This window comes from Hyperolius riggenbachi, chromosome 9 (assembly GCF_040937935.1).
Source record: "Hyperolius riggenbachi isolate aHypRig1 chromosome 9, aHypRig1.pri, whole genome shotgun sequence".
Classification (NCBI taxonomy): Eukaryota; Metazoa; Chordata; class Amphibia; order Anura; family Hyperoliidae; genus Hyperolius; species Hyperolius riggenbachi.
In genome coordinates this window covers 204119085-204132265 of record NC_090654.1, presented here as the reverse complement: position 1 = coordinate 204132265, position 13181 = coordinate 204119085, and the positions used below count along the sequence as shown (strand labels likewise).

The following is a 13181-nucleotide window of genomic DNA, read 5'->3' as shown; positions in this document are numbered from 1 at the left end:
AAAAAAATAGTTGTATACTATATGTTCAAATCTGGAGTTGTCAGTAAGTAAATAATCCATGTTTCATTCAGGGTCAGCGCTACGATTGAGGCAAAGGATGAAATTTGTAGATCTAAGTAAGTGGCTTTGTTCGCTTCTCTAGATTTCACCTTAAATTAGCACAAATACAAAAATCAATAATCTAAGTCTATATTCCTCAGTCAGTGTGTGATGTGACCATGGGGGGTGTCACCACCCTATTCAAACTACAGATAAATACAAAAAGGTGAAGCGCTCAACATCACATCCACAGTACGAGGAGCTGCAATTCATATGTGCCCTATCTGCTGATCTGTGATTCAATCAGCCATACCTGCTGGTAAGAGTACTTCAGCTAATTCTTACATGATATGTGAAGATTGACAAGTGGGGTTCAAGGCACAAGTGGACTCCCTTGGACTTTATGGTGTTGTATGGACTATTTTGCGTACACAGTTAAGGAAGTAATAGAATACTGTTCAGTTTTTCTTTTATAGGAGGACCACGAATGGTTAATGCTGTGCATTTGTATCTACATGATTCCCTTCCACAGGAGGACTATTGATGGTTAATGCTGTGCATTTGGTATATATAGTGCTGTGCTACTTTTTGTTGTATGACAGACTTGGAGCTTTTAGTCCTGGTCCAGATTTTCTCTAACAGGAGGACTACTGCTACAATACCGTGTATAGGTATAGTGGAATGTGGATGTGATGTTGAGCGCTTCACCTTTTTGTATTTATCTAAAGGATGCAATTGCTTCAGAGTCCTGCCAGGTCCCCAGCATGCCAGGACAGTTGAGTTGCAATGCTGATTAGACAGGGGGTGAGGGATCACAGTAGAGTCGAGGGAGGCAATCGGGGAGGAGGTTCTGCTCGAAACAGGTGGCTTTGGTGCCACTGTAGCACTACTGCTATAGTGTACACCCACGTAAGGGAAATTCGGGGTTCTGTGCTCCAACGAAATAGCCTACATTGTCAAACTAACCTACATCCCATTGACTTTACTATCCCCCATCCCTAACCCTTTCCTATGTGTTTGTCAATGCATGTAGGCTGATTTGACGCGTAGGCATAAATGATGGCAGACCGGCAGTCCCCAAACTATTTCTCCCACCAAGTTGCTACGACTTGGGGGGGAGGGGGGAATAGTATTTAACGCTGCCGGTAATTTGAGCAGCAACAGGGTGAGCCGTCATTCAGCTCACTGTGCTCCCAACTCACCAACGGCGTACTAGTACATATGTAGATTCTGGTAGGGCAGGGGCCTGGCAGCACTCAGGGGTATAACCACTCTGCAACCGCCTAACGCCAATCGGGGGCCACAGAGCATCTCCTCCAGGACTGCCTAACGTCGATTGGTGGCTGCAGAGCGGCTCCTCCAGGACTGCATAACGCCGATTAGTGGCTGCCGAGCGGCTCCTCCAGGACTGCCTAATGCTGATCGGTGGCTGCCGAGCGGCTCCTCCAGGACTGCCTAATGCTGATCGGTGGCTGCAGAGTGGCTCCTGCAGGACTGCATAACGCTGATTGGCGACAAGTCCTGGGGGCAGAGATTAGCGGAGATCGCGCGCCCATTCCTGCTTTAGTCATTCTGCTAGCCCGCGATTGCGGCTAGCAGGCCGTTAGAAGATTATACAGCAAAGCAATCTATGCGCAGCGCTGTAAGGGGACAGCTTGGTGACAAAGCTGTCCCCTCGAGGGGCCCCTTAATGTGATCCCCTCTCATAGGCTGATGCCTATGAGAGGTGATCACTGATTGGATCTCAGGGGGGAGGGAAGTAAATAAAAAAAAAAAAAGGGAAATTTAATTTAAATCATTTAAAATGCATTAAAAAAAAATCACTGCAGCAGCGATCAGAGCCCACCAACAGAAAGCTCTGTTGGTGGGCAGAAAAGGGGGGCAGACTCATTCGGCTGCTAAGTTGTATCACTGTGCAGCACACTGTAAAGCCCCATCTACATGATACGATTCTTTGTGCAATTCGATTACGAACCGATTAAATCCGACATGTCCGATCGGGATTCGATTCAATTCAATTTGCCATTGTTTTGCAATGGCAAATCGAATCCCGATCGGACATGTCGGATTTAATCGGATTGTAACTAGAATCGTAATCAAATCGCACAAAGAATCGTATCGTGGAGATGGGGCTTTAAAGCGAAGTGTGCTGAATTGTAAAAAATAGACTGTGATCCAAGAAAAGCAAGTGTGGCACTCCTGACAATCCAGGAAAGTTCAGTGGGTAGAATGGCACTGGGCCAAAACTTCTCGCACAGTGAATCACTTGCACTATACAAATTCAGCCACTGACGTGTGCCCCGTAAACATAGTAGGAAGGAAGTATTGCATGAATTCACTGTAAACAAGAAGCAGATTCGGGCACCATCCGTCATTCAGCTCATTTATTAAAACAACTTGTGCAATATGAGATGTCAAATGGATATCACCTGATTCTCATGACGATACTGTGCAGGATGGGATGGAGGTGGGTGCTCAGGGTTGCAGAAGGGTCGGCGACGGCCGTTTCGCGTCCACCAGGACGCTTGGTCACGCTGAGTTCCACAAAATGGCCGCCGAAGCACTTCCGGTATATGACGGGGATAAGCCCCGCCCCTTCCGGGTGTGCGTCGGCGCCAGTGCTTGGAGGTGGTTGGTCGGCGGGTCGAGGGAGCCCGGATCGCGGTACGCATGCGGGGCCTGGTGACGCGAAAAAGGTGCGACCTGCAGGTCGCACGGCTGACCCACGATAAACATTTATACTGAAACTCAGCCGGCGTAGGCGTAGCAAAATAAGCCACGCCGCCCTATTAACGCGTAATAGAGGTCAAGTGACCTCAGAGCATACCCAACAGGTGCATGCCACCAAGCTACAAAAATACACATGCACACCCACGATCCAGGCGCCATCTTGTGGCCGATATAGTTAGTGCACTACGTGTGCTACATAAACACACAAAATTAATATAGTGACTAAAACCAAAACGTCGGGGCGTATAAAGGTAAGCAGGAGGTCATAATTTTACACTTTCTGGGAGCATCTATCCCCATATAGCCTAAACTCACAAATAGAGTGCTATAGGCTATGATAGAGGGATACGGGGGATACATCACAGTATCGTCATAATTAGAAGGGAAGGGGGGAAAGGCAGCACGGGGCACAGGACAGTAATGCAATTCACATATACAACACAGAAGATTACATAATATCTCAAAAGGGTTAACAATAAAAGATCTACTGGGCAAGATTTACTCCAAGGAGCATATCAGGGGTCTAGCATACATGAGAGCTCTATTTTGTCATTTAAGCCAAGGGGGCCCATAGCATTGGTTTGTAGGATTAGCCAGGTTTCTCTCCTCAGTAACATTTTCTCTCTATCGCCCCCTCGTCTTTGGGGCTCCACCCTTTCCAATACTGCGAATTTTAAACCTCTGCCATTCCCCCCCATGTTCCTCATTCATATGTGTTACGAGCCTTGTCCCACTCTTTCCGGATTTTACCGAGCTTAAGTGCTCTCCCATCCTAACCAATGGGCGAGTTGTTTGGCCTATGTAATAGTGGCCACATGGGCAGAACATCACATACACAACAAAATCCGTGGTACAGGAAAAGAAAGCCCTAGCCTGGAAAACCTCCTTCCCCACCCATACACTCCTCTGAAGTAGCATGTGGGGACAATGGACACAATGTCCACATCTGAAGTTTCCCTTGGGAATGGTTCTATTCAACCAATTTGTCTTCCTAGGGGTAATAAACTCACTCCGAGTGAGCATGTTCTTCAAGGTGGGTGCCCGTCTAAAGGCCACCCGTGGTGGTCCCCCCACTTTCCTTGACAAGTCAGTGTCCTTCATGATAACGTCCCAGTGCCTAAAGATGGTCTTTCTAATCTTCTCTGCCATAGGGGTATAGTCAAAAGTAAAGGTCATTCTTTTACTATCTGATATCTTTCCTTTTTTTTGAGACCAGCAAGTCCATCCTTTCCTGCTTTTTAGCACGTACTCTGGCTGCTCCCAGTTGGGCAGGGTCGTAGCCTCTTTTAATAAATCTTTCAGTCATCTCGTCTGCCTGGCAGTCAAAGTCCGATTCTTTCTTATTATTTCTCCTTAATCTCAAGTACTGTCCATATGGGATTGCCCTGATGACATGTTTCGGGTGAAAACTATTAGCATGTAAGATTGTATTTGTCGCCGTCGGTTTTCTATAGCCCTTGCTGTGAATCCCATCGTCCCGAATCACTAATTTCAAGTCCAAAAAAAGTCACCTCTGTATGGCTCAATTCTGCCGTAAATTCCATATTAATTTCATTGGTATTCAGATACCTCATAAATAAGTCAAACTCATGGTCGGAGCCTGACCACACCACCAGGACGTCGTCCACATACCTTGACCATTGTCTGACGCATCTCCGAAACGGGTTGTTCTCGGAGAATACGGCAGATTCCTCCCACGCCCCAAGGAAGAGGTTCGCAAAGGAGCATGTCACCGGGGTCCCCATGGCGGTGCCGGCGGTCTGTTGGAACCAGCGCCCATCAAAAAGGAACGCATTGTGCTTCAGCACAAACTCCAAACATTTACATAAAAAATCAATATATTCATCATCCTTATTAGTACGTTTCAAAAATTGTTTGACCGCCAGCACCCCCAAATCCTGAGGAATACGGCTATACAGACTGACCACATCAATAGTGGCCAATCTGTCTCCTGGGACCCATGTGGCACGCTCCAACATCTGTAACACCTCCAAAGTGTCCGTCAAATAAGAGGGCACCCCTCTCAATAGGGGGCGCAGGAGATGGTCGAGGTATCTGGACAGTCTCTCAGTGAGAGACCCACAGCCAGACACTATGGGACGCCCCGGCGGTGCGGTCAATGACTTGTGTAGTTTTGGGATATGGTACCATACAGGATGTCTCGGGAAGGGGGGCACAAGGTCCATGGCCAATTTCCTGGACATAAAACCCCTCTCCACCCCCTCCTCCAATAGGTGTTTCAGTCTGGTCTGGAACCCTGGGGTTGGGTCAGCCGCGAGTGGACAATAGGTGGTTGTGTCGTTTAATTGCCTCTCGGCTTCTTGCTTATATTGATCTGCAGACATTATGACCAAGTTGCCACCCTTGTCCACCCCGCGGATGACAAGACCATCGTTCCCTTTTAACCATTCCAAAGCCGATCTTTCATCTTTACTCAAGTTAGGCACCGCCTCTTCGTAAATCTCTGCTTTTATATCCTGCATAACTCTATCAAAAAAAGCGTGACCAAGCGTCCTGGTGGACGCGAAACGGCCGTCGCCGACCCTTCTGCAACCCTGAGCACCCACCTCCACCCCATCCTGCACAGTATCGTCATGAGAATCAGGTGATATCCATTTGACATCTCATATTGCACAAGTTGTTTTAATAAATGAGCTGAATGACAGATGGTGCCCGAATCTGCTTCTTGTTTACAGTGAATTGTAAAAAATAGCCTGGTCAATATGGTAGTGTAAGCCTGTGGTCCTTGAGTGGTTAATTTGGTGTGGGATGGGGGGCCCCAGGGTTATCTTTGCTAGGGTGTAGGGTCAGGGGCCTGCCGACTAAATAGTTTACCCATTGAATCTACCTACATGCAATGACAAATTTTATAGGCAGGAGGGTTAGGGTAGTAAAGTCAATTCGATGTAGGTTAGTTTGATGATGTAGGCTATTTTGTTGGATCACCGGGTTTACCTTAGCATACCTCCCAACTTTTTGAGATGAGAAAGAGAACATTTAAGCCACACCCCTATTCATGCATACCATAAAAGATTTCATAAGAAATATGTTTTGATATTCAGTCCACACTGGTTCTTTCTACCCTGGTTCATTTTCCTTCATATGAACATTTTAAAATTAGTAATATACCAATTTAAAGGATGGGAATAAAGTTTAGAGTTAATCAAACACATTTTTAGTAGAGAAATATACCGTGTATACTCGGATACAAGTGGACCCCGTGTATAAGTCGACCCCCAAATTTGATCCCCAAAAGCTGGTATTTCTCAGTCTCAAGTATAAGTAGGCCTAGGAAAGTTGATGGCTGCAGGTGGGGACTAGGAGGGGTTACTGGCTCTGCACTTGGGGTCCAGAAGTAATGCCTGCACTTGGGGAACAGGAGAAGTTAATGGCTGTAGTGCATAAAACTCTGCAGCCATTAACTCCTCCTGGTCCCCAGGTGCTGCTTCAGCTTTTCACTGTTCAACTCATTTTGTTCTGCATTCTGTATGCAGAGCAGATATATACATCCTGAGTACTATGGCCAGTATTCCCTATAAACTCCCCCTCCCCTTCCAGCCGCTATGGTTCCTGCCGTTCTCTCTCCCCGAGTGGCCCCTCTCTCCCCCGTGTTCAGTGAATGAATGCAGTGTAGCAGAGCTGACATACGTTACCTAATCCCCCGCTGCGCACTGTGTCCTTTGATCTCCTCTTCGCTCATGCCGGCGAGCATATTATAGCGTCTTTCCTGCTTAAGTACCATGTGACTCCTGATGTCACATGGTACTGGAAGCAGGAGAGACGCTATAGCATGCTCGCCGGCATGAGCGAAGAGGAGTTCAAAGGACACAGCGCGCAGCGGTGGATTAGGTAAAGTATGTCAGCTCTGCTACACTGCATTCATTCACTGAACACGGGGGAGAGAGGGGCCACCCGGGGAGAGAGAACGGCAGGAACCATAGCGGCTGGAAGGGGAGGGGGAGTTTATAGGGGAAACTGGCCACAATTATAGTTAGGAGGAGGCAGGAGGGAGGGAGAGCTAGAGAGGGGGCAGTGCAGTGTAGAGTAATGAGGAGAAAGGAGCACCCCAACCCCCTCCAGTAGAGGACAGGGAGCTATGTCTTATGCTGGGTTTACACCATACTATTTTCTGTTAGATTCTTCTGTTAGATTTTTCTGTTAGATTTTCTGTTAAAGTGCATAATTAGATTTTCTGTAGAGAATGGTCATTATCTCTGGTGCATTGTGTTCTGTTTATCTCCTGCTGAGTAGAACAATGCCTAATTGCTCGGCAGATCGTAAGATAGATACATTTCCAACATGGTGAACTTTATCTATCTGGCAGGTAAATCCAACAGAAAATTGTATGGTGTAAACCCAACATTATGCTGGGATTACACCATACAATTTTCTGTTCGGTTTTTCTGTTAGATTCTGTAAATTCAACATGTTGGACATTTATCTATCTTACCATCTATCTGCCAAGCAATTAGGCATTGTTCTACTCAGCAGGAGATGACCAGAAGACAATGCACCAGAGATAATGACCATTCTTTACAGAAAATAATCTAATTATGCATTCTAACAGAAAATCTAACAGCAGAATCTAACAGAAAATTGTATGGTGTAAACCCAGCATTAGCTTCACCACTGGCTCACATGGCTTTTGCAGTGGCTGACACGGCTTCTACACCAGCTAATGTAGCTTCTACGCTGTCTGACTGCTTTGAAATATCAGAAAGCCGTGCCCCCTACCAAGATAGACGCTGCAAGCAGCATATAGCAAGGCTGCCCTGCAGTGCCCACTCAGGCCATTACATTGATTGGTTTAGTAGTGGGCAATGCCCGGTGTGCGTGGCTACAGCCGCAGCACGTGAAGGGCTTGGCCTCTGCTTTCTATTTTGTGGCTAGCGTTCCTTGCGCCTTGCACTGCAGTGTCATGACAACAGCCAATACACCGTACTATGCTGTGTCTATCTGATTGAATAAGCCACGCATGCTCAGACTGAATTCGTAAGCCATATTTACGTATTCGGCCTGGTATCGCGCTGCTCTGTTACATAGCGGAGCAGCAAACCACCTCCATATTGCGACTGGCGGTACCCATACGTGTTTCTGGATGTGACATCATGCCGTCGTGGTGTGCACGTCGACTATAAAAGGCACGCGTACGTCCATTTCTGCCTTTTCCCGGTGTCTTTAGACCCGACAGAGAGAACCCCTCTCCATCCTCCTCTGGTGGAACGTCCCGGGGCAAATTGCAGACAAGACCGAGCAGATGACCCTTCGGGGGACCCTCAAGGGGCGACAATGGCTGGGTTACACAGATCGCCACCACTCCGCAGTTCCCAGATATGATCCTGAGCTCCTCCCGGGGTGAGATGCATGTGTATAGTGGCCATTCTATCAGTATGGAGCTGTGCTGCTCCCTTCCTTTAGCACTGTGTGGCTGATGTGCGATGTGTGGCCGGGTATTTGTACTGTGCGATCCTGTATCTGTACTCTGTGGCCCTGTATATAGTGTCTGTAGCAGTGCAGGCTCTGTGTGGGCCTAGCACTGTAGTATTGCCCCGTTCTGTGTGCCAAGTGTTAGAAGTCATGGGACTTAGCACAGTATTGCATTATTATCAATGCTCTTGTTCATTTATTTCTTGCACCGGTTTCTCTTGCTCTATAGAGTGTTTATTATAATTTATAGTCCTCATACTTGCTACTGTATATGTAGATGGGCTTATCTTGCACTTAAAAAGAAAAAGGTTACAGCACAAGTGCAATGGAGATTGCACATGCTTTTTGAGGTGTAATGTGGCACTTTAAAGACAACTCTCAGGACTTGTAAAATGTATAAATCATATGTACACATTCTTACAAGTAGTACGATTCTACTATAGTAAAATAAACCATAAATTACTTCTCTTCTATGTACATGTCACTTTACATAAGGCAGTTAAACTCTGACCGCTCCTGCAGGTTTTGGACTTGTCCATCTCCTTGTGGGGGATTCTCTGTATCTCCTTTATTCTTTACTAAAGTGCTCCCTGGAAATGATGCTGGATGGCTTGCCTACTCATTAGCCCATTATTCAGGCATCTGGACTGTCACTGCCATGTAAGTGCTTTAAAAAAATAAAGAAAACCCTGAGAATCCCCCATTAGGTGATGGACTAGTTGGAAACATGTCAGATTTTTACTGCGTACTGTAAGTGACAACAACGTAGAATAATTTGTAAAGCATTTTAATTTGGGAGAAATGTACTTAGAAATATGTGTACACATGTATTTTAAATCTTACAATGGTGTTCCTTGAACTGTTTGGAAACTGGCTGTGTAAATTACTCCCTACGATTTCTGTTTCAGCTACTGCTAATTTTGGTCTTTGGGGCAAATGTCAAAATTTACATTTTTAATCCCATTGCTGCTCACTGGGACATTGTCTGCCTTTTATCTGATACACTTTGGTAGATGGTTATATTATATTTATATTTTAGTTGACGGGAATGAACTAAGATTGCGCTGCTGCTCTGTTTACATGTAGTTGGTCAGACTGTTGCAGATTGCGGTCAGTCTACTGCCATATCACCAGCAGTTGTCTTTTAGGAACACCTCTGTAGGGCTTGTCCAGTTATGCAGTTAAACTGGCACTCCAGCCGAGAAAGTGACGCTCCCTCCCCACCCCTTCCCCTTGCATTTACTTGTGTATGTTTATAAGCAGCTTTTACTTGTGCTACCATTCATGCATTTTTGTCATTCACTCTTTAAATTTCTATTTGAATGACAGTTGTTGCTTAGTTTGGATATTCATACCTATGTTATTGTAATGATTTATATTCATAAGGTTAATGCAATTATTTTTGCTCTGTTTCGGTTTTCTTGCTGCCTAGTAAAGCTTGCCGCTTTCATTGCAGATAAGACGGGTCATTATGTGGAAGTTGACCCGTGATGAGACAAATTATGGTGTACCCCACTTAGTCAGCGACGTTGTCATCTCATCTGATGGTCAGTTTGCTCTGTCTGGATCTTGGGATGGAACTCTACGTCTGTGGGATCTTACTACGTAAGTTTGTAGATCTAATGGTTCGAGACAGGTTTAAAGGGAACCGGACATCTGGGTGCCACCATAGACTGTAACGTCAATAACGGCTATAGCTGTGCACAAAGGGTATTTTGGACAGCAGCAAAAGACTGAGCCCAATTTACAAAAGTGCAATTCAGCCGCCAGCAATAGCCAGCAGCTAAATTGCACCTTACCATCGGGGGGGGGGGGGGGGTGTTGATAGTCTACACCGCCAGGACTTTTTCAGGAGCAGGCACCCTGCACTCAAACTTCCCGGCGCTTAACCCTGCACTCAAACTTTCCGGTGCTTTTTTTAAATGAATGATCACAGAATCCCATGGTGATATGGAGGCCTGCTTGACTAATGGTGGGATTATGTATAAGTATTTTTTGTTTCAGTGGCACCACCACCAGGCACTTTGCGGGTCACACTAAAGCTGTACTGAGCGTGGCTTTCTCTGCAGACAACCGCCAGATTGTGTCTGGATCCAGAGACAAGACCATTAAGCTGTGGAACACGCTAGGAGTGTGCAAGTACACAGTGCAGGTGGGACACTGACCTGGGGAGGACACTGCTGATTAGCTTATCTGGTCCCCGTGACCAGAAAATCTCACCTGAGTGTTTCTCATAGAAACAATGTCAAATAGGCTGAAAATCCTGCAATTATGATGGGATCAGTAAAGCTGTAGTTTGAAATGCTTTAATAGTCTGGTTATTTTTGCATATGATCTTCAAATTATGATTTATGTTTAACAGGAAGAATCTCACACTGAATGGGTCTCATGTGTGCGCTTCTCGCTCAACAGCAGCAATCCAATCAGTGTTTCCTGCGGATGGGACAAGATGGTGAAGGTAATACACCTGGCGATTTGGTCAGTAAAAGGATTTACAGGGCTGTGGAGTCAGAACAGTTTTTGGGCACCTGGAGTCAGAGGTTTCAGTAAACTGAGCAGTTGGATAATTATTGTGCCAACTCCACAGTCCTGGTAAGAATTAGACTAAAGAGTCAGCGCAATTTTGGGTACCTGGAGTTTGTACAAAAATCTTCCGACTCAGTTTATGAAACCACTGACTCCATAGCCCTTATGCTGGGAACATACGTTTCGTTTTCCCGCTCGATAGATGCGTTCGATTAATAAATTCCGTCATGTCCGATATTCCGCCCGATTGTTTTACCACTCGATTTCTCATAGAAGTGAATGGGAAATTAATAAAAAAAAAAAAAAGTTAAGAAGATAAGAGAATCAAGTGGAAAAAATGTACCGTGTGTTCCCAGCATTAGGATTTATGTATACCTGAGTTCTGAATGTTTATTTATATAAACAAAAAGTTCTTTATTCTTTTACTTTATCTCTAAAATCCCATTCCTCCAAAATTGCCACTTCCTGCTTGTATACTTGCTGGCAGGAAGTGGAAATAACTGAGAAATTATACTTTTCAGATTGTTATGTAGCTAATTGGACTTTAAAGGTGAACTTACAAATTTCTGATTTATAAATGGGCATCCAGAGTTCAGATACACTTGGGATGAGTTCACACTATGCATGTTTTTGCTTTATAACTGCATGTGAATTTGCTAGCCATACAATTGTATGGACATGGTAACATCTGTTAAAAAAAAACCGCATTATAACACACTTTCTACAGTCAGGGTAATATTTGAAAATGCGTGTGTTGCATAGCAATTCGGTGGCAGTCATACAGGAACTAAGGTCAGATGGTACTGGAACCTTTATGGGTGTGGTTCAACTATAACAGATTCTGCAAACTTATAGTAATATGAAATCCCATTTTAGACACGCTAAAACTGGTAGGGAACCTATGGCTCGGGAGCCAGATGTGGCTCTTTTGAGGGCTCCATCTGGCTCTCCTACAAAATCAGTAGGGGTTGATTTACTAAATTACACTGCTCAAGCAGCGCAGCTTAGGCACCTTTTACACTTAATCAGTTGCTCTCCGTTAAAGCCAAAAGAAAACTGATTTTCAAAGTAATGTCCATATTTCCCAATGCTTCAGTTCACACCATACGTGTTTTAACTGAAAGCTTTTTCACAATGCACTGCTATGGAAAGTACTATCGCATTAAGTGTAAAAGGGCCCTTAGTGTGGCAGCGCAAGAAAAATGTTCAAAGTGGGCACGCTACTGCTGTAGCATGCACTACTAACTTACTCCTGCTCTCTTCCCCATCCCCCCACCCCAACAACTAACGGCCGCTCCAATTGTCCCACCCCCGACCCAGTCAGTTCCAGTGACTTTGTAGGATGAGATCCCAGCACATTGATTGGCCCAATAGACTGCCTGGCAGCTTACCATCGGTCGACAGCTGTGCTGCAGCAGATCTACTGCCATGCCATAAATTTGAAACCTATTGGTGCATTGGTTTGTTATTCTGGAAGGTCAGTTATGGTTCTTTGGTCCTGTGGGCAGCATCTTGGTTATGATGCTAACTTGTTGTATAAACTTGCGCTGGAATACAATTTGGGATGCCTACAAACTTGGACAAGCCTTTGCGTGCGAGGAGCCACAACAGCAGGAGCTCATTGCATGTCAGCATGCAAACGTACATGGATGTGCAAAGCAGCTAACATCTTTGTCACTGGGTAATCTACAGTTGTGAAATATTAACTGCACTGCTTTTGTGTATGTGAACTTAGCCCTAAATGGGACGCATGGTTAAAAAAAAGGCTTTTTTTTTTTTTTTTTTTTTTTTTTTTTTTTAGAACTGCAGATGATTGGATGGGCCAGATTAGTTTGTAATATTGCAAAGTTCTTTTCAAATAATGTGTGCATTGCTGAATACCTACTGATCTTGTAACGTTATACTTTAATTTTTGGTGTGGAATTTGGCCAATTGTAATCTGAAGACAAGCCATAGTGATCACACTGGCTACCTGAACACAGTGACTGTGTCACCTGATGGCTCCCTGTGTGCCTTTGGAGGCAAGGTGAGATGAAATACTTCATACATCAATATGACAAGAACTTGCATATGTCCACAGGAAGGCTCCTTAAAGAAAACCTGAAGGGGGGGGGGGGGGGAGGGGAGTGTCAGATTGGACACCGAGGCATGTTCGCTGACTCATGAAATGCCTCTGTCCTTCACCGCTGCATTATAGCCCCGAAATTAGCGACAATATTTGTTGCTGCAGAAGTCGTGTTAACACCGCTCTACCCACCAATCACTGGAATGTGCACGATCAGGTCAGCAAAGCCCACAATGTACAGCAGAAAGGTCCGCACCAGTCCAGGATTCCAAACAATGACTTTATTTAGGATATAAGTTTGCCTAGCAATCTGATGCATGTGCATATTTTATACTGGATACGTCCTAAATAAAGTCATTGTTTGGAATCCTGGACTGGTGCGGACCTTTCTGCT

The 13181-nt window shown here is 45.2% G+C and overlaps 1 protein-coding gene across 1 annotated transcript in view; it reads left to right on the top strand.

Annotated features, from left to right (window-relative positions):
• Positions 1-339: 339 nt before the first annotated feature.
• LOC137532901 (small ribosomal subunit protein RACK1-like) overlaps positions 340-13181 on the top strand; it is a 42421-nt gene continuing 29579 nt past the window's right edge. The window contains exons 1-4 of the mRNA XM_068253900.1: positions 340-358; positions 9653-9801; positions 10609-10654; positions 12668-12748. Coding sequence (XP_068110001.1) covers positions 9668-9801; positions 10609-10654; positions 12668-12748 — 261 coding nt within the window. The 5' untranslated portion in view covers positions 340-358; positions 9653-9667. The remainder of the gene's footprint in view (positions 359-9652; positions 9802-10608; positions 10655-12667; positions 12749-13181) is intronic.